General features: G+C 36.0%; 1 protein-coding gene and 1 long non-coding RNA gene across 5 annotated transcripts; one reads left to right on the top strand and one right to left on the bottom strand.

The window, feature by feature from the left end:
• Nucleotides 1-1290: 1290 nt before the first annotated feature.
• On the bottom strand, nt 1291-10433 carry ODAM (odontogenic, ameloblast associated). Of its 3 annotated transcripts, XM_032334492.1 has the most exons (12): nt 10359-10433; nt 9524-9589; nt 9396-9437; nt 8503-8550; nt 7728-7961; nt 7032-7079; nt 4945-5049; nt 4115-4162; nt 3259-3330; nt 2677-2838; nt 2415-2472; nt 1291-1427 (listed from the first exon to the last, which is right to left on the bottom strand). In XM_032334492.1, the coding sequence occupies exons 2-11, from the start codon at nt 9572-9574 to the stop codon at nt 2443-2445; spliced, it is 840 nt and encodes a 279-aa protein (XP_032190383.1). In that variant the 5' UTR covers nt 9575-9589; nt 10359-10433; the 3' UTR covers nt 1291-1427; nt 2415-2442. The 3 variants fall into 3 exon arrangements, with proteins under 3 accessions (XP_032190383.1, XP_032190386.1, XP_032190384.1); XM_032334495.1 differs by lacking the exon at nt 7032-7079; XM_032334493.1 differs by lacking the exon at nt 10359-10433 and having other exon boundaries at nt 9524-9608.
• Nucleotides 3753-20730, top strand: LOC116585166. 2 transcript variants are annotated; one of them, XR_004283486.1, is made up of 4 exons: nt 3753-3972; nt 7702-8188; nt 17511-18440; nt 19731-20730. It is a non-coding gene; the product is annotated as an uncharacterized LOC116585166 (long non-coding RNA). The 2 variants fall into 2 exon arrangements; XR_004283485.1 differs by lacking the exons at nt 17511-18440; nt 19731-20730 and having other exon boundaries at nt 7702-8591.
• The last annotated feature ends 5549 nt before the right edge of the window (nt 20731-26279 follow it).

The following is a 26279-nucleotide window of genomic DNA, read 5'->3' as shown; positions in this document are numbered from 1 at the left end:
GTCTCCTCTTCAGTCTCTGACCATCCCCTTTCTCCTCCTCTTTGAAGAGAAGTTAAGTGTGTGCTGTGTTTCAGAATGCTTTCTAAACACTCAGCATGAAATATCTCATGTAATTTTTTTCAGTGACCTTGTGAACTCTTGGAATTTGGGGACACAATGTTCCTAAGTGTTGAATACTTGCTTTCATCAGACAATTGATGTACGAATCTCTATGTCATGTCCAATATTAAGAGGCCATTCAGTTACCCAGAATTACACTCATTTAACTCACCAATTTAGGGGGAAAGGAGAAAAATACAAGATGAAAATAGAATATGGGATCATTGGGTTGCTCTTCCACAGGGTAAGTAACAGTTTTCAGAATAATATTACTAAATTATGAAAAGGTAGGATTCCAGGAATTTTGATCAACTTTAAAGCCTACAATACTAACCAAATATGTTTGAAACCACTTAACACATTCATGTATTCCCTCATTTATACATTCATCTTTCTTTCTGTATACATGCACTAACACACATCAACATACACTCACATAGTTATATGAAGCATATTAAATGTCAGTTTTCCTGTTTTCTCAGAATTTTAGCTTTAGCTCCAAAGCTGAGACAGTAAATAAGACGTTTCCATAGTCACAGGTGAAAGGGGGGAAATTAACATTTACTGAGTACTTTGTATGGCCAGGTATCTTATATGTGTTATTTCATGTAGTCCTTTCAAAAGTTCTAAAAGGTATTATTATGTCTGTTTTACATCCGAGACTCAGGTTAAGTGACTTGCTGAAGGCTCAAAACCACATTGAAAGCCAGATATGATGAAATCTGAAATCTGTGCCCTATTCTCAACCGAATGCTGCCTCCTCAAACCAGCCCACGTGTTCGTAGGGATCTAATCTTTTTGGTGAGGACAGCCATCTCTCTGCGGAGCTGTGTTTTACTGGGAGCATGCACTTCATGATCTCTGCCACCAAATGTTTTGACTCTGAAAGGAACGGCAACAGAAGGAGTCTAGCTAAATGAGCCTGGGGGTAATAATGAGATGATATGTTAAAGGTATGTACTTTAGTTCATTAGTCACAATCACCACACTCATAAATTCAATGACAGTGTACCCTTATTCTCATTTTCCAAAGCTACTCTTAATAAATAATAAATGCAATGATTAGTTGATCCAGTGATATTAGCTTTATTCTTGTTGATAGTTTCTAGATTATATAATGATAGGATATTTGAAAAGAAACATAATTTTGTAAAGATAGGACTTACATGATTATATTATATACTGTGACTTATTTAAAAATGTAATATTATTGAGAAGTAAAAAGAAATTCAAGAGAAGAGTATTTTGTATATTTCAAAGAACTGCTATTGGCACTGAGGAAGCAGATAGCCTAAAATGATATCCGGGGCACCGCCATAGCTTTTTCTCTGAAAAATAAGATAAGAATGCATTTTAATACCATTAGACTGTTTTGTGGAACATTTCTGAGATATTTTCTAAAATACTTAAAAGAAACTAGGGAACTTTACTTCTGGCACTGTCACATAAAAGGAAGGTCATGCTATACCGAAATCCCTTAGTATTTCTGATTGAATAACTTGAGTTGACTTTCATTGTACAATATGTCACATTATAAAAGAGACTTTAAAGAAATCTAGGCTAAACTATTCACTGTGGTTGTATTTTATAGAGTTTTTGTTGTTGTTGTTTTGTTTCTTAACTGAAGAGTGGATTCATTTTCATAAGAGGAGAAATCAGAAAAGATCATAGGCAGTAGGAAGGAGAGTTAAAAAAACAAAAACAAAACAAAAACCCTTGCCTTTTACTTTTCCCTTCAGACCAGTTGTTTGCTTTTTAGTGTGTAGTTTTTACTTCTTGTGCTGCCCACCTGTCAATCACCCACAAGCCTCATAGCCAACCAAGCCCAATAGGACAGGTAATTGATTAATTAATTATGTTTGATATGAAGGTCATGGCATTTTAAATTTCCATATGATTTTTCAATTTTAAAAAATCACTTTGAGAGTTTATTTCATTCCAGTCTAATACAGATGTATTGACATTGTTACAACTTCTGGCTTGCAAAGTGCTGATTTAGAAGAACTAACTCTGTACTGTGTTTGTAGAATGTCTTTTATATGGACCTAGTGTATTTACTACTCGTGTTTTCAGAGTCTATACCAAATTTATGGTATAGGCAGACATGATTCGCAAACATTTGTTTTTATTTTTAAAAAGTGGCTAAAGTCCCACAATTATTATTATCTATATTATTTATAGAACTATATAAGTACTTTTTGTTTGTTTGATTTTGGTAAGACCTATTCATTAATTCCCTGATGGTTTTTATTTTTCCCTCTTTTAATTTAGGATGTATCATGGTACTTAATGCATGCCTTTTGGCAAATACCTACCAAAAACTCTGAATGGTTAGGAAACATCTTACGGTTCCTTTAAGGAATCGGTCTTGGCCTAGCGAGAAAAGGATATTCATAAGAAGTGCTTATTGAATCAAAATTAAATTATTGGCCTCTCTGTTTAAGGTAAAGACAATGTGTTTTACTATATCATTAACTCTCACATCATTTCTATGACTTAATCTTATAAATTAAACATGAACTTTATATTTTCCATTAGGTAACCATTTTTCCATAAAATAAATCTTTGATTCTCTACCTTCTTTTCCATCAGCTCTGGGGTAATAGTTGGGTCGACGGCAGGAGCAAAAGAATTTGTAGTACTGGGTTTTTGTGAAGTTGCAGGAATAAAAATTCCTCCACTGGCATGTTTAAAGTCTATCCCTTCTTTTTGTAAATATGGTATCACTCCTTCTGCTGGCTATATCGAATTAGAAAGAACACAAAGTGGTTACAGATTCAAATACAAGATCAAAATTGGGAAGAATATAAAGCCACAGGATTGAGATGTAAGGCAAAGAATTTATTTAGGAAGTAAATGACTTTATTAGTTTTTTAGATTATAATCTATCATAGAATGATTATATACCGGCAAATTTGGATGTTTCTTAATACCTGATTTTAAATGAGTGTCCCTAGGAGTGTATCTGACATAGAGTAGTAAATCTACGATGGACTGAGTAAATTGGACCTTGACTGGTCAAAGATTACAGGTGGAAGGAAGAATAATTCTTTATGAAAAATAACAGTGAAGTCCATTAAAATGAACAATAGTGCAGGAACCTTAGGCTGCCAGTTGCTGACTCCTGGTGGCTAGCACAGGGTCATAAGAGGATCTTACCATCACAGCAGTGTCAGGAGCTGTGCCTTGGAGGGGGTCTAAGGCTAGTTGCTGCTGTCCTCCTGGCATAACCTGTAACGTTATAAAGTTGAAAAAAGTCTAAATTTTTCCTCTTTAAAATATGTAGTTTTGCATGCAAGGCAGTTGCATCCTTCCCAACTTGTTCAATTTTAGTTACTTAAAACCAAAAATAATCATTTAGATTTGAGAAAGAGAAAAGTGGCCTCGGACACAGGACACACAAGTCTGCTTGTGTTGTTAGGAGCTTACTGGATATTCTCTGCTAGGCCCTGGTGTTCTGTTGAACATGAACAATCCTACAGAACACCGGCATCAAGCAAGGTCATGTCTGAACACGATGAAATGCAACAAAAACAAGACGGCTGTGTAATCTTGTCTAAAGCAAGGTTGCCACGCAAGCCACAATAATGCCAGACATCCTCATATCCTGGATAATTTGAGTAAGTCTTCCTTCTTTAACAATCAGAGCCTTTGCCTTGCTCTTCTTTGCTTTTATCCTCTAGGAAGGAACTAATTACTAATCACAGACTTGCCCATCACTTCTTGAGAACACCCGATTCAGAGTGAATCATTGCTCCTTGAATTCTCTGCAAAATCGCCTGACAGAAGCCCAGACCCTTTGAACAATCAGTCACCTTCCTATTAAGACACCCACAGGTCCCCATATGGCTCTTCCCTTGTTGAAATGAGTAGGTAAATCCAATTTTGTTCAACTATGGGTTTGTTCCTAATGGATTTTTGGCTGAAGGGTGCTCATAGATTTAATATGTTATGAAGCAAATCATTTCAAAAGTTAGTGTTTTTTTTTTTTAAATGAAAAGTATGCAATACTTACAGGTTCTGCTTGTACTGGAATATATCCAAATTGAGTATAAAATGGCATCTGTCAGATTTTTGGAAAATGTGTTAGATTTGCTGTGATGATTTTGTCATAATTTTGTAATAAACGATTATTTAAAATTATATATATATTTATATTACATTAAATGCTTTTTTGAAAGTTCATATATTCTAGGTGGTAAAAATTATTGTTAATTTACCAAGCATCCTTTTAATACCATACGACTTTGAGGTTAAATTTCTAACACAACTTAATTAGAATTACTACTACCAGTCACTTAAAGCACAATTTTCAGTTTTCTCTAATTTGGTTTTAGAGTGGTGATAAACTGTTATTTTTTCATCCATTATACCTAAAAGAAATCTAGTTATGTATGGGCCACTTGAAGTTACATTATAATTCTAAAAATGTGCTGTAGGTCCACAAAACTCAATAGTAATGTTATCTAATTGTATCTAGTGATCATAAGTGCCTTCCATCATGGAAGCTATTTTTTTTTTTTTCTTACAATAACCACATGTAAACATGACAAGAAGGATCCTGGTAGATTTTTGAAAGTTAGAAAAAAAATTTTGCCAAGATGATTCATCTTTTGGCCTCCAATTTTGTTGAAGTCCCCTCACAGAATTTGTTCTTTTAAAATCCAGCCTTTGAACATTTCAAAGTTAGTGATATGTTAGGATAACACACTGTATCTTTTTGTGATCACCAGTTCAGGCTGTTGAGCTTTTGCAGTAAATACACTCAAATAGTCTCTCCTTTGAAAATTTACTGTCTCTCTAGTCTCAGATGGAACTAGTCAGACTAAAATCAAACAGTAGTACCTGCTCCTCAAATTGCTGCTGTCCCATTTGTGGAGGTGACTGTGTGGCCGTTTGTTGAGATTGTTCCCAGGGTAGGAGCATGTAGACTGGATAGTACTGCAGCATCTACTTGTAAAAGAAAGGTATGTAAGAGCTTCCTTGACATCAGCAGAGGCCTTTTAAAAGTTTATATCTAATAATTTTATATCTAATAATTTTTATATATCTAATAATTTTATTAGATATTAGATATTTTATTATTTTATTAGATATTTTATTATTATATATTTATATCTAATAATTTTATATATATAATGATTTTATGATCAAAATAATGCATAAGACAGCCCTTCTCAGACTTTAGAAATAACTCATATTGTATATGACATTGGACTTTGTTTCAAGGTTGCTTGGCCAAATGCATGAAAGAAGTAGCAAAATAATAGGCTTAAATTTTAAGAAAGGGCACCATGGACTTTGTGTACAAACTCTGTGTGTGTGTGTGTGTGTGTGTATAAGCTGTTATATATATATTCTTTATATACAAACTTAATGTACAGTTTACTTTGTGAATATCTAAGAAGTCGTGGCTGACTTGCTGGACATTTCCCTATATATTTTGAGAATCATTATTCTACAAGAATGTTAAAAGTGCTATGATAATGAATGAATTCTCAAGAATGTGTTGCCTTTAATAAGTGCCACTTTATTAAGATAATACATAAGACTTTTTAGAATATTTGGAAAATCCAGAAATAGACAAGGAAGAAATAAATCACCTGCAACTTTACTATCCACATTATCATGTACTGGCTTCCATTTATGTCTGTGTGTGTCTATACATGCATATGTGTTTATAGAAAATGGGGATCTTAGTACATACATAGAGTTTAGTATGTTTTGTGTCCTTGCCTAATTAAGTAAGAGACTGTATTAAACACAAGAGTTTAAAAAAAAAAAAACAAAACAGCTATAGTTTGAGAAGTAAATTTTATGCAATGGTTCTTATTTCTGGCTAAGAATTAAAATCACCTCTTGAGCATTTTAGTAGATAATTGTATGTGGGATCTACTCATCATGTTTTGATTCATTAGGTGTGGGTAGGGTCTAGGCATTTGTAATTTTCAAAATTACTAGCAGAGTTTCTGATGCAAAGCTAGGGTGGAGAACCACTGGTTTAGTGGTTGAGGAAGGATGAAGAATTATATTCCAACTCAGCTACTTACTTTGATTAGGGTTGGGGATTCAATCTCATTAAGACTTAGTTCCCTGATCCTTAAAATGACGTAATCCCACTTACCATGTATCTAACTCTCTAAATGCTCTGGCATAGAATGAGATAATGTCTAGAAGTAAGTTTTATTTTATAATGAGTGTGGGACAAAAATTACATAATTATGATTACAGGAGAGTCAAGTGGTGTAACTTTTAATGAAATGGTCAGTACTCTGCTGGTGAATAATTTATCCATGTCCATATTTCTTTGAACCTAGTCTATTGTAAAGTTAATTAGGTGAAACTAATCTGGAAAGAGTTTTCCATATTACTCTAATGAGTATACTAATTGGCATACATTTTTTAAGGTTTCTTATTTAATGGAAATCCCCCCATTTGGTTGTAATATAGAATTAATTGAAAATATACAAGAACCTGTAATATTTTGAACAGAATGCTCTAAGTGCCAAATAATGTGGCAAGTGTTTCTTATCTCTACATCATACCATATTTTATCAGTTTAATGCATCTCCCTCTGAAACAAAATTTAGGGTTGAGCAAAGTCAGCCCATGGTATTTCTCATGAGTTTCCAAATGCCAGTACAAACACCATGCAGAGGGACCAGGACTTATGGTTTATTGAGCTCCTTTATTGCCAATAGAGTAATGCCCTGGAAACTCAGGGGTTCTGGGGACTCTCCTTAGCATTATTAAGTGAGCCTGACATGATCAAACTGATGGCAGCTCAGCAATAGTGGTACTAAACAGTGATAATTATATTAGTTTTCATAGCCCTGCTCTAGGAGTCAGAGCTACAAATACAAAAGAAAGCATTAGATAGAGAGTACAGTTAGCCATCTGTCTGTAGGAGTGGTGGTATTCCACTCATTTACCTGAGCTTGCTCTTGAGGCATTTTGAAGGAGAGCACATAGGGCATAACCTGCCAAAAGAGGCATAAAAAAGTTATATTTGACTCTTTTTTTTTTTTTTTTTTTAGAGGGAGAGAGAGCTAGTGCACATAGCGGGGAGGGGCAGAGAAAGAGGGGGAGAGAGAATCTTAAGTTGGCTCCACGCCCAGCACAGAGCTCCACATGGGGCTCAATCTCACGACTCTGAGATCATGACCTGAGCTGAAATCAAGAATTGGATGCTTAACCAGCTGAACCACCCAGACACCCCAGTTGTACTTGTCTTCTTAATGTAAAATTCCAGAGCTGTTTTTCTTAGACCCAGTCATATACATTCACAATTTGTATTAAAGACTTCTGTGACAACAAAAGGTCATGTTATATGTATATCCTTAATGCAAATTGTTTCTTCTTTAAAGAGGAAATTTCCCTAATTATCTTTTCTCAGATATGTTTTTAACACTCTTGATTTGTGGCTGTGATAGAATAGCTGATTTAAATGGTATTTTTTTTCATGTTAGAAATCAGAAAAGGAAGTACTTCCAGTGATGGTACAGCAAATAATGAGAAAAATGTCTTTCTCAGTAACTCCTGTCTTAATTTAAAGATGATTCCTACTCATTTTCACATTCAACGTGTGTTCTATCTCCTCAGAACAGGATGGGAGAGGCCCGACTTACATGATTAGGGCCCTGATGGCTCTGCGGTGGTGTTTGAGGCTGTGAAGGGTCCAGCTGTCCCACCTGGGTTCCTTGGGCAAAATTGACCCATCCTGGGAAAGGCATTTGATTTGGGAACCGTCCAGCAAACCGGTTAAGAGCTGATAAGGAGAATTGAGAGAGCCCTGGAACTTGAGCTTGCTGCTGCTGTTGCAGAATCCCAGAGAAAGGAGGGATCCACGAATTAAACAGGCCCTGGAAGGACACAGAAGAAAGAAAGGAAGTATTTCTCTTTCATTTTGCAAAGAATTTTAAATCATTTCTGAGCAAGAAAAAAGGAAAAAGGAGACAATTTCTATAATATCATCACTGCATTATAAAAAAAGGACAGCATCTTAGCACATTATGAGCTGTGCAAGTAGCTTGAACAATGTCAACTTTCCAGTGCTCATAAAAAAATTTGGGACAGAGATGGATAAAAAGTATGGTTTCTACAGTTGCCAGACTGGTTTTAAGTCTTTATTTTTCATAGTTGAGTATGACTGTGTTTAAATAGTCAATTTAACTATCTCACAGTTGTGAGAATTTGTGCCCAACACTTACCAAGTTTTCAATAAATGTCAGATTACAGCTTTTACTTTTGTCTTCAAACACATGGTCGTTAGAATATGTGGGACAAATTCATAATCTTAAAAATTGAGACTTCAGAAATGAAATCAGTGAACATTTTGTTCTCTACAAAGTACTGTAAGAAATAAACAGTCGAAAAGCATTCTTAAAATAATTATCGAGGTACCTGAAGCTGTAGTGGTTGAAGTTGAGCATTATTAAGACTCAGAAGGAACTAGAAAAGGAAAGATAATGTGAAAACAAGATGAATACACATGATGAAACTATTGAGAACAAGGTTTACTACGAACATAGAACAAGGCAGGGCTGACTGATCAGTTTCCTGCTAGGGGTGTTTTCTCACTAAGCCTGTACTAAATTACAGTGATTAGAGATTGGGATTTAACGACCTCTCCTCCACTGGGTCTGAGATTGTGCAACTTTAGCCCATTCCTGTGGTTTAGTCAGTCATTTTTATGCTCTTAAACACCTATATACACCCATATTGGGAGCTATTAGAATAAAAAGATATAAGAGATACTGTCTCTGCTTTTAAAGATTTTATACTCAGATGGGGAGCAAATAATATTGTAGAAAAAAACATGGTATACCAAATAAACATGAATGTTGGAAATGCATTCGATATAAGAGCTACTGGATAGGAATTAGGAGAAATTAATTAAGGCTTTAAAAATACTTATTTATTTTAGAGAAAGAGAGAGAGAGAGAGCAAGCATAGTAGGGGGATAGGGAGAGGGAGAGAGAGTACCAGGTAGCCTCCCTGCTGAGTGCTGAGCCCAGGGAGAGAATCTCAAGACCCTGAAATTGTGACCTGAGCCAAAATCAAGAGTAAGAAGCTTTACTGACTGTGCCACCCAGGTGCCTGCCTCTCCCCTCCCTTTTTTTTTTTAATATATATATATATAATTTTTTATTTTTCTCTCCCCTCCTTTTTAAAGATTTGTCTATTTGAGAAAAAGCAAGCTGGAGAACGAAGGTTTTAATCCTTCTCCACTGAGTTTCCTTAAAAAACAAAAACGAAAACAAAATGGAGAGCTGCTTATAAGTATTTCAACTAACCTCATTGCTGTTGCTTGCAGACATCAGGCGCTGTGGGATAATCTAAAAAATGAGAAACAGAAATGGTCAAAGAAGGATTTGTTACAGGTTTCACACAATGATTTTGGATGTGCTGTGGAATCACTTACTGGGGCTGACATTGTGGCTCCCAGCAGCCCAAGAAGAATTACAGTCTTCATTTTCAGATGAAATATCTAGAAAATAAATTGTGAAATTGAGCTTTAAATGGACCCTCTATGTAAAAATCATGATAACAATAAGTGGTGGTATTGTTTGATCAGAAGTGTAGTTGGGTGAGTTCTGTAGTATTTACTTATATGTTAGGATTTAAAATAAAAAAGGTAAACTTATAAATATCTATAACAGAACCTATTCTTTTTCTCAGAGCAGTTGTTTTAAAAAAACCAGAATTGTTTGCTTGTCCTTTTAGCTGGACCAGATGATTCCTTTGGTGGCATGGGATGTAGCTGAACAAGTTAATGAACAAGATGGCCTCACTGCTTGCACTGTTCTGTACATCAGGAAGTGGGTCCTTCTGATCATGGGAGGTCCATGACTGGGGTCAATAAACTAGGTCTTTATTGTGAAAACAGTTTTAATGTCTATTTAACATAGTAATAAAAATACTACAATAAAGATCTGACAATAGTCCTATAACAGATACAAATCTTTTAAAAAGATTAATAACATGAAATACATTAAAACTGAGCAACTGAATCAATATTTCTCTAATTTAAGGAAAGAGATTATAAAATCTGTAATATAAAATATGAAAGCTGTAATATTAATTTATAATGCAACCTATGGAAGCATCTTATCTCTTGTCCTCCAGGTGTAAAAACTCCTGGTCTAATTCAAATTACTGATCTATGTAAGCATTGCGGGGGACCCTGGTAGGTTATCCTTCTGAGTTGACTGATTAGGGTTCTTAAAATTATGAAAGCAAAGATTTTGATATCTTACCTCAATCCTTTGCCTAAGAAGAGAAATCTAAACCCATGCAAGATCTGTGTTCTTTTTATCTTTCACTTCAGCTGCTTGAAGCTTCTCTTAAATTTAAAAACCCATCTTTAGAAAAGAATGACCAATCATTTTACAAAGGGACCAGTGACTCAGTGGGTTTCAGACAATGGCTTAGCTAATAACCCCTTTCCTAATCATCTAGGCGGGATAGGGATTCCCACACTTTTAGTGATCATTCCTGGCTTCTGCTTTAGTTATGATGAAGTCTTCTAGAATAATTTTATTCTGCTCCTTTTATCATCCTCGATATGAATACAGTAGTAGAATAACTTTTAAGCCTTTGTTCAAAGATTAATGGGTGATTATTTTTTATTTCAAGAGTCAAATACAGAATTATTAGATGTAAGACATAGATCTAAAAGATAAAAATTCAAAATCTAGTCTGGGCAGTTAAGATTCTTTGGTTCATCAGTGTTGGACTGAGTAAATATGAACTACTTTCATTTAAGTTCAACCTTGAAAATATCCATGTATCTCTATTTACCTGTGGAATGGATTCCTAAAACAAATTGCTAAATTTCTATGTATCTGTAACATCTGTGTCCCTATATGATCATGTTTCTTGGAAAACTAATTTAATAAGTATGAAGCATGATGGCCTACATTTTAAAAAAAGAGTGGTGAATGTTTTGTGTTTTAAAGTCTCTTTTGCTAAATATGATTTTAGCATTCAAAATATATACTGTTATGATTTTTACCTTGTTGTTACTTAAATTTTCTTTGTAGTGTATTTTGCATTTGTCTTGTTTTTCTTTGCTGTTAGTATTGACCTCATTCTAGTAGGTAGTCCATGATCACAGTCGTGCCATAAGGTATGATAAGTTGATTTCCATTGGAAGAGTTCTTTGGCTAATTTCATCTTGAACAACTAGTGGTAGCTATCATACAGGAAAACAAATTATTGCCTTTCGGTGAATACATCTTTCTTAGTAGGATGAGACACTTCTTAAACTTTCATGGCTCATTAATATTAAAATGAATATACCTTTTGTTATATAACAACAACAACAAAAAGCCGGGAGGGAAAGATACAGTAAAGATGACAAGATGCATTTCTTTACTAAATCCTGTAGCCACTAGGATTTTGTATCTGTTAGAAAGGAACTTTACCAAGATTTCTGAAAGTTTCTTTTTAAATTAGCCAAAGAGTTAGACTGCCTCAAATGTTGATGCAGATTTAACTAAACTTGGTAGTTAATGTGACCAACTGTTACTTGGAAAATCCGGTAAATTGGTTGGGTGGATGAACTAGATACCCGGCTCTAAATTGCTTGATGGTATGTATTTCCAGTTAATGACCTTGGTATCTTCTGCATGTCAAATTAAATTTAATACACCATTAAGGTTTCAGACTTGGAGATTTTCTGTTGCATTGTGTGGGGTCTTAAGCAGCTAATTCCACTACTGAGCCAGAAAATTATCAGGACCAAACACTGAAGTTAGGATCTGTATTATAAAGCCAAAATATAGTCAATGTAAACATTATCTTGATGATGAGTAGTTTCACTTAGCTACATTCCTCAGATCTGAAGGTAGTTGGAAGGAGATTTCTTTTATTGTTTTCTTTTTGTTTGTATTTTCCATTACTTGAGTATTCTCAAGAAAAGCAGTCAAAACTCTCTAGTTATACACCATATTGAAATGGAAAAGAGCAGGCCCTGCTTTCCTACCTGATAGCTCCCTAAGTCATTGGCAGCAAAGTTACCTCTGGGAAGAAGGGGAAGTAGCAAGGAGCTCTCATTTAATTCTTACCACCTCTTAGTGTGGATCTAGTCTGTGTCTCTTTCTCCCATTCTGCTATATTGACTTAACTCATATTGTGTTCAATGTCATTCACCCAGTAAGTACACCATTGACTTCTGTGAAATAAGTACTTTCTTTATTCAGAGGAGAAAAAGGCGATACACATCCAGAGCAATGTCAGTCTGTATGGATTAAGGTGCAGGGACATTAAATTGAGGAACCTTACAATGAGGAAATCCTGAACCAGATGTTGTGACTGTGACTTCATTACTTTGTTTTAGTTCGATTACCAGAACACCAGATACCCCTCTATTCAAATAAAAGTAGGAAAACACACATCTGTGCCAAGTACATATGATTGTTGGGTTATGTACCATTAAAAATTATCCTTAACTTTGCTCTGTTCCAGTAAGACAGATGATGAAGCACAAATAACAATGGCTTCTATATTAGTCCTTTCAAAATGTTATCTCTGCTTTTTTTCCTCTTCAACTAACCTGAAAAATCAGTTAAGAAGCTTACAGAGAGCCATTGTGAAGTAGATCAATTCTTCTAAGAGAATAGGGTTTGAATTTTAGCACTGCTTAGAATAAAAACAATTTTCTTACGTATGAGGTATAATTTTCCAGGAACTTCTAATGACATGTAAAGTAGGTAGTATACTTATATCATTGCCATGTTTCAGTGAGAAAGCTGAGGTACAGAAGACTCAGCAACTTCATTCATTCGTATAAGAAATACTTCTTGTGGGACACCTGGGTGGCTCAGTGGGTTAAGCCTCTGCCTTCCGCTCAGGTTATGATCTCAGGGTCCTGGGATGGAGCCCCACATCAGGCTCTCTGCTCAGCAGGGAGCCTGCTTCCCCCTCTCTCTCTGCTTGCCTCTCTGCCTACTTGTGATCTCTCTCTGTGTGTCAACTAAATAAATAAAATCTTTAAAAAAATCTTTAAAAAAGAAATACTTATTTTATAACTTCTTTATCCATGTCCTTACTGGGTTTTGAGAACTTAGTATTAATAAAATAGATATGATTCTGCTTCATGGAAATTGCTCCCTCCCCCCACTGTCAATAAAGTACCAGAATTCTGGCTAGTATTTAGGTCTTTTGAGTATTAATCAAGTAGTCTTTCCAAATCTCCAAGCTGCCTAACCAGAGAGAAGAGAGACATAGCACGATTCCAAAGATAATTAACAGATAAAAATAATAAGAGATAAAAGTGAGTATTTTCATATACTGCCAGAGTTGAATAATAAATCTCAGCTCAATCAAGGTAGTAGGTGACTCTAACAATTATTTCATTATTAAATTGTTCCATAAATATGGAAGATAAGCAAGCTGTCAATCATATCTTTTCTATTACACACGGTGCTTACTATTAATCTCTATGAGACTTTACTAAAATGGCCCCTTCTGTTTAATAATGTGCATTATTGGATATTAATCACCACCTCTCCACTGTAACAATCCATTCTAGCTTAATGGCTTGGGCTTGATTATATGAGACTAACTTCATTGTATTTCAGATTTGTAGGTATATGCTTGTGAATTATGACCAGAAAGTATAATTTCCAGGGGGCACCTGGGTGGCTCAGTCCATTAAGCTTTTGACTCTTGGTTTCAGCTCAGATCATGATCTCAGGGTTGTGAAATAGAGCCCCACGTTGGGCTCTGTGCTCAGCCTGGAATCGGCTTGAAGTTCTCCCTCTCCCTCTACTCCTCCTGCTCATGTGCCCATGCTCTCTCTCTCTCAAATAAAAAAATAAATAAATAATAAATAAATAAATCTTTAAAAAATAAATAAAGTATAATTTCCAGGAGTAACTTGTTCAGGAATAGAGATATTAAGAAAAATAAGGGAATATATACTTCCTCTTTCACAAAAGGACCCATGAGTTTCAGAGTAACTGAGAGGCCAGACACAACTAAGGCTGGGCTGCAAACATGTGCCTGTGATTCCATAGAGTGTAGTCTGTAGAACATTCAGTGGGAGGCACGTTCTCTCAAACACAACCCATCCCGGTTTGGGCATAATCAATACTCAGCCTCTCTAAGAAACAATTCTTTTGTCCTCTAACCTGAAATAGTTTCTTTTTCTACTGAACCTCTATCGTATTGATTTGTGTCCTTCACTCGTTCTAAATTTCAGACCTTTCCTTTCATGACCCCTGTGTCTGTTTCTTCTCATTGGGCCTATACTCAGAGTTTGGCACTAACCTAGTTTCTGTACTATAACCTCCCAGAAACAAACCCCATCTTAATAAAAATCTTGTAGTTCTAATAACTTGATTTAAGATTAGTGTCTCGCCATAATTTCCAGCTTTCTCCCCCTGACATCTAGCCAAGCCCATGCTGTAGTCATGGGACTTCTTGTGACTGTCCCAGTCTAGGCCAGTAGTACCCCAGCTCAGTCTGATTTAATTCTCCCTCAGAATTCTGTTGTCTTTTTTTCTACTTTGTTACATTAAGAGTTTATCTCCTCCGTAAGATTTTATGCTTTCTGACAGCAGTGGTATTTTATGGCTCCAAAAAGCCTGCTGTCTTGTCTTCCTTTCTTCTTCCCCTCTTCCTCTCTCCTTAACTTCTTCCATTTATTTACTTTTTCTTTTTTTGTTTCCTACTCCATTTATTTCCTTCTTCTCCCACCTCTTCCGGTTTATGAAATGGCAGTGATCTAACCCTTGCTTTGTTCTCTCACGTCACTGCTTCTCACTTCCATCCTTGTTCACAAAGCTCCAGCCACGCTAGTTTTCTTTCTGACTTTTGAACATGTTAAATTTATCCCTGCCTTGAGGCTTTTTACATTTGTTATTTATGCCTAGAATGCTCTCTCTTTCATCACTGAGGAGCCAAAGACTTCTTGTCATTCAGTTTAGGACTCACTCCACAGAAGGATGTTTCCAGACTACCCAGTCTAGAGCAGTCCTCTCTATCAGATCACCCTATTCAAATTCTCTGCAAAGCCTGTGTCTACTCTGTTTACTGTATTTGTTTGCTTATTTTGTTGTTTATTTTTTAGTAGTTTTTAAAAAAATTTTTTTTTATTTTTTAATTTTTTATTTTTTATAAACATATATTTTTATCCCCAGGGGTACAGGTCTGTGAATCACCAGGTTTACACACTTCACAGCACTCACCAAAGCACATACCCTCCCCAATGTCCATAATCCCATCCCCTTCTCCCAAACCCCCTCCCCCCAGCAACCCTCAGTTTGTTTTGTGAGATTGAGTCACTTATGGTTTGTCTCCCTCCCAATCCCATCTTGTTTCATTGATTCTTCTCCTACCCACTTAAGCCCCCATGTTGCATCCACACTTCCTCATATCAGGGAGATCATATGATAGTTGTCTTTCTCTGCTTGACTTATTTCACTAAGCATGATACGCTCTAGTTCCATCCACGTTGTCGCAAATGGCAAGATTTCATTTCTTTTGATGGCTGCATAGTATTCCATTGTGTATATATACCACATCTTCTTGATCCATTCATCTGTTGATGGACATCTAGGTTCTTTCCATAGTTTGGCTATTGTGGACATTGCTGCTATAAACATTCGGGTGCATGTGCCCCTTTGGATCACTACATTTGTATCTTTAGGGTAAATACCCAATAGTGCAATTGCTGGGTCATAGGGCAGTTCTATTTTCAACATTTTGAGGAACCGCCATGCTGTTTTCCAGAGTGGCTGCACCAGCTTGCATTCCCACCAACAGTGTAGGAGGGTTCCCCTTTCTCCGCATCCTCGCCAGCATCTGTCATTTCCTGACTTGTTGATTTTAGCCATTCTGACTGGTGTGAGGTGATATCTCATTGTGGTTTTGATTTGTATTTCCCTGATGCCGAGTGATATGGAGCACTTTTTCATGTGTCTGTTGGCCATCTGGATGTCTTCTTTGCAGAAATGTCTGTTCATGTCCTCTGCCCATTTCTTGATTGGATTATTTGTTCTTTGGGTGTTGAGTTTGCTAAGTTCTTTATAGATTCTGGACACTAGTCCTTTATCTGATATGTCGTTTGCAAATATCTTCTCCCATTCTGTCAGTTGTCTTTTGATTTTGTTAACTGTTTCCTTTGTTGTGCAAAAGCTTTTGATCTTGATGAAATCCCAATAGTTCATTTTTGCCCTTGCTTCCCTTGCCTTTGGCGATGTTCCTAGGAAGATGTTGCTGCGGCTGAGGTCGAAGAGGTTGCTGCCTGTGTTCTCCTCCAGGATTTTGATGGATTCCTTTCGCACATTGAGGTCCTTCATCTATTTTGAGTCTATTTTTGTGTGTGGTGTAAGGAAATGGTCCAATTTCATTTTTCTGCATGTGGCTGTCCAATTTTCCCAGCACCATTTATTGAAGAGGCTGTCTTTTTTCCATTGGACATTCTTTTTTTAGTAGTTTTTAAGTAATATTCATAATTACTTGTTTTATTTTTTATCTTCCATTACTAGGATAAAATTACATTAGGATAGTTTTTTTTTTTCTTTTTTATCCAAGTGCTTAGAACAGTGACTGACCCATAATACCATAATAAATACTCAAGTATATGTTGAACATTTGCATGGTAATTCCTATAACTTGGAAATTCCAAGATACACTTTTAGAGAGTTACATCAAATGCTACTTATAGCACTGACAGATACTGAAAGTCATTGAAGTATTTGTTGATGAGCCATTATATTGTTTAATAAATTACTCTTCCTTCTAGAAAGTCGTTCTGTTGTATAGGCATATTATAATACAACAAAATTACTAATTCATTGTCTTTCTTATTCCAAGCAAAAATGATACCTCTGGCTTGATTTAAATACTTTTTGATAATAGAATCTGTTACCCATTTCTGGTGAACTTGCGTGAAGAGTATGGTAGAAAGGAGTGGTTATTTGTAATTATGTGTTTGTCTATTTGTAATGTCTTAATCCACACCCTAGCAATTTTATAAATGTCTGCTTTTATTTTTTTTTTTTTCCTTCCCTGCTTGCTGTTTGAACACTAAAGGGAGAACTGGTATTTGTTGCTTGGAAAATAAGGACCTAGTGTCAAGTCAAGAGTTAAGGCAAGAAATGGGAGATAAATTGGTAGAAGGATCAGAAGTAGGAAAGCAGTCAGTATAAAGTTTATGAGAAGTAATGCTGTAAGTGAGAACTGTGTGCTGGAGGTCACTCCACGTAGTAAACTCCGATTATGAAGACATGTAGATAAAAGTGCTGTGAGATATTATTCTGTCATCCTGCTCCAGCTTGGGAATAATTCTCTCTGCATTACTGGTGTTGGTCAGTTGGTCACCCATATTCACCAAAGGACAGATCTTTGGAATTATTGATGAAAAAAACCTTCTTTAGTTTCCAACTCTTCTTTTTCAGCATTCTATATGTCTCTGTCATGGATGCTGTGATACCCCAACCAGAGCCCCATTCAGGAATGAAGGACCTGCTGCCCTAACAGCTGGGAGTGCTAACAGCCTCTTCAGCATTTGCCTCACCTGCCTCCCTCAGCGGACTTCTCTCTGCCCAGGCCAAGAATCACCATCTAACTAATTCACTAAAGGCCAGGCCACTGGCCACCCTGGCTCCACAATTCCCCATGGGATTGACTAAAGCGTTTGTTGACTACATAGCAGCTAATTTCTTCCTTTATCTGATCCTGCTTGCTTTCCCTCCACTCCGTGGTTGTTAATTCCAAGGGCCCTTAATACATTTCCTGCCTGTTAATCCCCACTTCAGTCTACTTCCTGAGACAGTCCCCAAGTTTTTCGTTATGAAAATATTACTTTTTGAGTGACATGTAATAAAAATATGATCATAGTTCATCAAGTGTTAATAATTTCTCATCAGGTTAGCCAGTTCTGAATCACTATAGAGATTGGATTACTTCTGAGAAATAACCTCACGTGTGCTACTCACATTTATCATGTTTTGAATTGTGAATGTTATTATTTCTGTGCCTTAGGCTGTGGTCTAATATACAGAACTAAACTTTTCATTAAATTTGTTACTGTCATGTATTTTAGTAATTAGATGTATCTTGAATAAGAACCAATATTATCTGATATAATGGGCATAAAAATGGTTAAACAGGAAAGCTCTAAGGTCCTAGATATAGAGCCTGTGATGGGAAATTATTGAAGGTTATTCTTTTTTATAATGGTTTATAAAAATTGCACCCCCTCCCCCTTTGCAAAGCGTTACTGACCAAGCCTCAGGAAGAAAGAGAGACAGAAACAGAGATCTCACTAGGGCAGGAAGCACCTGGCAGTTTTGCATTGCATACACTGGAAGTTTAGCACTGCATCTGTGGAGTACAAAGTCAGGACTAGATAAACCAGGGCTGTGGAAATTTAATTTCCAAAAACTTTTATTTATTTATTTTTTTTTTAAAGTAAGCTCCATGCCCAGCATGGAGCCCAATGCGGTCTTGACTTATGACCCTGAGGTCAAAACCTGAGCTGAAATCAAAGGTCAAATGCTGAACAGACTGAGCCACCCAGATGCCCCAATAATTTCTAAAAACTCTTAACAAAACTTGGCCGTTCATTCCATTTATTTGTTACCAATTTTCAACTGCTCTCCATCTCAAAGAGCCTCAAATAAAGCTCAAGAACATGCACTTTGGAGCCATTTTGCCTGGCTCCAATGCTAACTGCCAGCTGCAGACAGTTGAGCTGTGGGCAAATTTTAAATGTCCCTGAAACTGTTTACCTTTCTGTAAAATGGGGGTAATCTTATTGGGTTGTTAAGATAATGAAAGCTCTGTTCTTACAAAAAGTACCTGATGTTAGTTATACTAGACATTAGACTGCAGATATCTTGAGTATCCCCAGGGCCTGGTACAAGATTTATTTCTTAAATGTATGAAAGAATGAAGCATGTTACAGAAATACCTTTTTTTATGAGACAAGGATGAGAAATTGAGTAGCACTTGGTGTAGAAGAACAGAAGTGAAAAGGAAAGAGCCAATGTGATATTAGAAATCGAAGATCCACAGAGCGGTGAAAAGGTAGGTTCCTGAACCAAAACTAAGATGTACATTATCAACCAATTAGTCCGTGAATTAAAAATATTCTTGAAAAAATTTCTGAAATACTAATTTCAACATTTTATTAAGGAAAAGTCACTTGGTTCTACCCACTCTTGTTTTTCTGGAATTCTGTCCTTTCATCTAGTCAGTGATGTCCCCGTAAACTGGATCTCTGACAACAAACAGACAAACAGAAGACCTCTTTTTTGTTACATCTTCTGATTTCCACAAGGGCCTGTTTCAGTTTACCAATTGTTTGACAATTGACTCTTAAAATTTCTTTTTTCTTTTTTTTTTTTTTTAATTTATTTGACAGACAGAGAGATCACAAGTAGGCAGAGACGCAGAAAGAGAGAGAGGGGGGATGCCGGCTCCCCGCTGAGCAGAGAGCCCGAAGCGGGACTCGATCCCAGGACCCTGAGATCATGACCTGAGCCGAAGGCAGTGGCTTAACCCACTGAGCCACCCAGGTGCCCCGACTCTTAAAATTTCTAATATTAAAGACTGAATCTCAAGATGCAATAAAAGTCAACTCCAGCAAAGTAATGCCTTCACATAATGGTTAGTGCTTGAATCGGCCAAATAATGTAGTTTTATTGCCCTGGTCAGAAGTATTTGACGCTGTGTATCTCACACCGCTGTCAATTTATACTGAGGTTGTAGGTATTTAGAGATATGTGAAACTAACATTTATTTAGTGCCTTATATCAGGTTCTCAGCTATGTTTTCTGAATACAATTTTTCAACTGATCCTCCTAAGAATCAGCTAAGTATTTTCATTATCATTTTACTTATGAGCAAACTGAGACTCAGCAAAGTCATTTGCCCAAGGTGGCTTACTTGTTTAGTGATAAAACTGATTTGAACCCAGGTTCTTTACCAAGGGAAATGCTTATTTCTACACCATTCTCTAAGTGTTTATATAGAACAAAGATACTGGATAATTTTTCCTGTGTACTTTTGAGATATATTAAATAAACATCCCAGTTTTCTTGCTTAATTTTTTTTTTCTGATTATTTGTTGAAGATTCCCCACATGTCTTGAATAATACAATCTCTGACATATTTTCTGCTAGAGTCATTATCTCCCAATTTCTGGATTTTCAGAGGCTTGCCTTAGATTTTTTTTGGAGTTTTTTAAGACAGATACTAAGCCAGACATTTTACTTCTCTTTTTTCAACGGTCTAAAAAAACTCATACTGATGATATGAGGAAGTATGTCCAGGATTATTGTTCCAAAATCTACAGTTTAAGTGCCCTCAGCTGAGATTAGCAACCATGAAGGTCACTGAAGAACAGTGCTTATTGTTCTGGGAACATATCAATGAAAGAAGCTTAATTTTCTTTATTCCTTTTCCAAGAAGGTTTTCCATCTGCAGAAACAATCACGTAAAACAGCAGAAGCCAAGAGCTAATAAATCAGTGCCATAGCAACTTTCCTCATAGGGACTGCTTCCAGAAGTTTAGAAACTCTGGAGATTCCAATATTGTGTCTCCCTAAAGTATCTGCTTAATTGGATATTTTAGATTCAGCAGTCAGAAACATTTTAAATTACTAGTCTATTTCTGTTTTTGTCAAATAAAAATTGCATGTGACTTCTGATAAATGGTAATATTACTTACAAAGAGTTCTACCTTCTTTCTGAAATTAAATTCATGACTATAATTGGGTGCCTCATCAAATTTCTAAATGTAGTGCTGTTACGTTCCATGCCTTCTTGCTCTTGATTTCTTTCTTTTTACATATATAGATGTGTACACCAAACATGCATTTACTTGCATACTTCTCTAAAGCATCACATTCAGCACCTGTTTCTAAATGATGAAGTAATGAGAACAAATATATTGCTTATTAACATATAGATTATGCCAGGTATTATCCCAAGTACTTTATTTATATAAATCAACTCAATTGTATTAATCCTCTCACAACCTTAAGTTTTAGATATTGATATTCTCATTTTATAGGTGAATAGTATAGGAATCACTGAGATTGAGAAATCTTCTGAAGGGTATGAGAATAATGATCCAGGGGCAGGATCTGAACTGAAGTCTGTACAAGTCCAAAATCATCTTCTTAACAACCATATATACCAAAACACATAATTCATTAAAGACCTAGTACATAAACTTTAATGTTTGCATTTTCATATATGTGCACATTTAAAAAGATCACGTGTTTTCCTTTTAAAATTAATTAATTAATTAAAGAGAGAGAGCAGGCAGGGAGAGGGGCAGATGGAGAGGGAGAGAGAAAAAGAGAATCCTCAAGCAGATTCCCTGCTGGGTGTGGAGCCTGATGTGGGGCTCAATCCCCTGATCCGTGAGATCATGACCTGAACCAAGATCAGAAGTCGGATGCTTAACTGACTGAGTCAACCAGGTGCCCCTTAAAAAAAAAAACTTTGTTAATTGATTGTGTTTTAGCATGGGTCTGATGTGTATGAACCTACATTTCTACAAATGTATCTGTCTTCTTTTTTATCCTGTTGTAACATCCATACATGAGAATTTAAGACATTTATCGTTTTTTGTATTTTTGGTATTTGGATAATTTATTATTTTGTGAGATTAGAATAATGATATTTATTATTAAGATGTTCCTTTATGACATCCACTTTACATTATTGTGGAAAATGTAATTTCCTTATGCTGTCATTTACCAGGCAAAACTGAAAAAAAATAGTGTCTTGGGGAAAAATTAATTTAAAAAGCTACAAAATAAGTTCTAGCCCTGAAGGAATGAATGAATGAAAAGAATATCACTGAGAAAGAATCATGAAATTAATCTCTATAAAGGAGACCGAGATAGTCCGTGAATAAACACTGTGTAATAATTTGCGGAATGTCTGAGGGTGGGTTATCTGTCTGAGCCTGGACTTTGAGTAAGTGTTAGGTTGGGTTGAAATGACTCTCATAAGAAACGTCAATGAAATGATTTGTGGGAAATCATTCTGAGGGAGCATGGGCTGTTTGCTTGCCAGTACAGCAGAACTACTTGGGCACTCTTTCTTCAGTAATTACTCATCCTGATTTCTCTGGAAGGTAAAATTTACTGAATAGTCATGTTAATTATGTGCCCCAATGAAATATGTTCATTGGGTTTTCTTATTGCTGAAACGAGCAACTTTCTTTTGTTAGGGCTTTCAGACAAATTCTAAGTACAGAAAAATCACTGAAAGCTGGAATTAACAAGTAAAATCTCTATCCAAGAAGACTTTTTGAAGACACTTTTATTTATTTATTTATTTTAAATAAAATAAAATAAAATAAAATAAAATAAAATAAAATAAGGTTCCCAGCTGAGCAGAGAGCCCGAGGCGGGGCTCGATCCCAGGACCCTGGGATCATGACCTGAGCTGAAGGCAGAAACCTTATCCCACTGAGCCACCCAGGCGCCCCTGAAGACACTTTTAATATTTCCCCATAAAAATACGTCTGTAAAGGACTATAAAAATCAGTTTATGTTGGATGGTGGAATGAAGTTCCTGGTTGTATGCTTCACAGGGACTTTGGAGAACTGACTTAGATTCAGAGATTAGATGAGCCTTCAGATAAAAATTCTTTTGGCACAGGTGGTTACAGTTAGAGTCTTGAAAGGAGTACTTGTGAAGACCTGGCCTAGGGCCAATTATGTGTACTTTGGAGAATGTGTTTTAGAATTCGTTGGCAGTTCCACTGTGATATTAGGAAATTCTTGGTAGGAGAAGTTCCTAGAAAACAAATGCATAGCTTTTTTTCCCTTTAAATGTCAAAAGTACCAAAGAAGTCAAGGACATATTCTACCCAATGATATGTGCCGTCGGAGTAGGTGGGATGGTCTTCAGATTTCCGCATGTGTAACCACCATGTAGCACCAGGCCCAACATAGGCCCTAAATCTGCAAGAAAACTATAGCTGTTTGTCAAGTACGATTTCATAAAAATTTGAGTCCCAAACTATTACAAGTTTATAATTTGTCAATGCTCTTTGAATAAAAACAGTGTAAAGAGAAGATCCTTAGTTAAACATAGGGTAGGATAATTTATTAAAATAAACACAGGTGTATGATAAATTTATTTACTACATTTATTGCATAAATGACATTGTTGATAGCATAGCTTCATCATCAAAAAGTTTTGAGTTTGAATCCCACTTCATGCATTTACCAGCGATGTAATTTTGTGCAAGTTAACTACCTCCTCTGACCCTGTTCTCTTCTCCATAAAAGGGGGCAAACTAAATGCTTATCTCCAGGGTATCTATGGAAAGTAAATGCTGCTAAATATGTAAATGCATTGCTCACCATAGTAATAATTCTCAATAAACCAATTTAGGGAAAACTTGACATATTTCATTTTTCAGAAAGAAGTCTCTAAGAGGTAAAAGTAGTTTAAAAATAACTTCCCAATCTGATTCACATTTATGTGATCCTCTAATTTAAAAAGACCAGGTTACATTTAAAAGAATAAAAGGAAAGTTTCCTTTGCAATGTTAGCTTTATCAGTGAGGAATGAAAAGCTACTGCCTGCATGACTAACCCCTGCTGTCCTACATTTTTTTTTCCCCTCAAAATTTTCCTGGTTTATTGATGAAAGTTTAATATTCTCTTTGCTAAATCTTGGTGTCCCCTATTAAAATACAGATGACTTTATTCCTTCAACCAAACATTATTTATTACTAACAATGATCTAGAGATAATTGTGTTCAGAACACTTACAGTCTAACGGAATGAGAATTAGGTATAAACAAATACTGTTTGATAAGAATGGAATAGAATACAATGCCATGGTACGTATGGATTAGGGATGGATTGGGTTGTTTATAGGGCAGAGAAACCCTGAGCTGAAGGAGTAGGAATTCACCAGGCATTCCTAAGAGTAGGAATTCATAGGTGGAATGAAAAATTCAAGCAAAATATACATCATGTGCAAAATCCTGGGGCAGAACATAGCTTGATACTTATGGAGGCATAACTCTTCAAGATAACTGGAATAGAGATTCCCAGGGGAAATTGTTGGAATGAGATTTGGAAGATAGAGGCTACATCACAGAGGGTGTTCTGAAACAACTAAATGTGCTTAGATTTCACTGTTGGCATCTATCAAGTAAGCCATGGCTACTGTGTTAGTCGTTAGTCATGTCTACCAAATATTTTTATTCCTCCTCCTGGTCTCCAGTAGAATATCACATTCTACTGTTTGACCCTTGAAGTTTAGTGACTTGGTTTGGCCTATTAAATAGGAGCAAGATGTGGTATGTGTCACTCTGGGTGGAAGTTTTGAGATAATTCACCACTCTCTCTTTCTCTTATGGCCACTGGCAATGTTCCAGATATTACCTTTTCTATCAACATGAATTCCTTCAATCTGGATCCCCCAGTGAGAGGGATATGTGAGAACAATATGGAGCAAAACTTTAATCAATCCGCAGTAACTATGTAGTATAAAGGAGAAATAAATCTTGTAGCTTCAAGCTGCTGAGATTTGGAGGTTGTTACCACAGCATTAATGAACTTGTATTGATTATTCCACTGCAACCCTAATATCTTGCCATAACCGTTCCTTATACTTCATCTGAATGAATTTTCCCCATAAACCTACTTATGCTTTTTCCTACAATTTTCTCATCCATTTTTCTAGTAGTGTTAGTGAACTACACTGGCATCAGATCATTCTAGATCTGTGGTATAGTACCTGCCTGACTTCAAGTGAACTACCCAGCCTTTCCAGGCACTAGTTTTCTGTTCTGTAAGATAAGACTAATTGTATCTGCCTGTGGGTCTACTGTGTTGGAGAAGATCATGTGCAGGACATGACTGCTGACTAAGAGCTGGGCCAGGGCAATTGGAGGCTTTTCACCTCCTGTCCTGTCCTTGGAAGGTATATTCTCTCTATATATTTTTTTCCAATAATTTTACTTTAGGATGCACAATTCTTTGTTTCCATGAACTATTCATAGAGTCAGTCAGAGTTACAAATTGTATGACTCTATTTGTGTATAGATGAGGGTAGATAATAGAATACATATCATTAGATAGCCTTGCTAAGAGTAAGATACAGACAGCGGGCCAAGAGGTCCCAAAGTGAAACGATGTTCCAGGCACAGTGTGGGGTGTGTGTGTGTGTGTCTGTGTGTGTGTGTGTGACAGATTGAGGGGTGAGAGAGATATGGCTATATGGTTGGTGATGTAATTTTGTTGGAGGATTAAGATTCTTTTCCTGTCTGCTTTTGGATAGTCAAATAATTAACATAGGACTATTAAAATGTAAAGAAAATTACTGAATGAAATGTGAAATCAGACTTTAACACATGAGTCTGACTAGTTCCTGGTGAATTTGATGATCTTTGGATGGTTTACCTAAATGATTCTGTAGCTAAAGAAACTAAAATTTTATCTTACGTGCCAGTCACGATTGTATATAGCTATTTAGAATGTCCTACTGAGATTTTAAGCCTAAATCCACTAGTAATGACTGCAATGGGCACAGGATGGGCACCATGACCGGATAAAATCATGTGTCAACCATAAAGGCTGGTAGGCATTTACCTACGTGGGCAGAATATATTTGGGGAGTACCACATGGGGGCGCTCTCCCCATTAGGTACACATTTATTTAGTGTTTTTTTGTCTTCACTGTAATTCTTTTTTTCCTAACAGAAAATATAACTGTAATTTATTATGATACATTTTACATTTTCCTCCATGGCATGTAGATTCCAAATAACTGCAGATAACTCAAGCTTCATTTTAGCCAACTCAGTATGTGGAAGACTATGAAAGGCTTCAGATGCTAAGGCTAAGGGACAGTTTATACTGAATAGATTTGTGGTTATGGCACTCAGTTTTACATAAATGTGGATGAATATCTGGTGTTTTTCTGGAAGTAAAATATGGAGGTTTAAAATTCTGAAAAATCCAGACTGCTGTCAGAAAATCTCCATATCTGTTCAAATCTAGTATATGAGAGCCAAGTGCCATTTGTATGGCTTTTAATGTCTAACCAATAATGCCGATACATAAAACCATTTGAAAATAAGATATGATAATGGTATCCTTTGCAGTGAGAATCAGTTAGAATCTAGACGTGATTTTTTTCTTAATGTGACCGACTTTTAGAATGTTAAATGCTAG

Source organism: Mustela erminea, chromosome 2 (assembly GCF_009829155.1).
Source record: "Mustela erminea isolate mMusErm1 chromosome 2, mMusErm1.Pri, whole genome shotgun sequence".
In the NCBI taxonomy this organism is placed as follows: Eukaryota; Metazoa; Chordata; class Mammalia; order Carnivora; family Mustelidae; genus Mustela; species Mustela erminea.
This window is presented reverse-complemented; position numbering and strand designations above follow the sequence as displayed.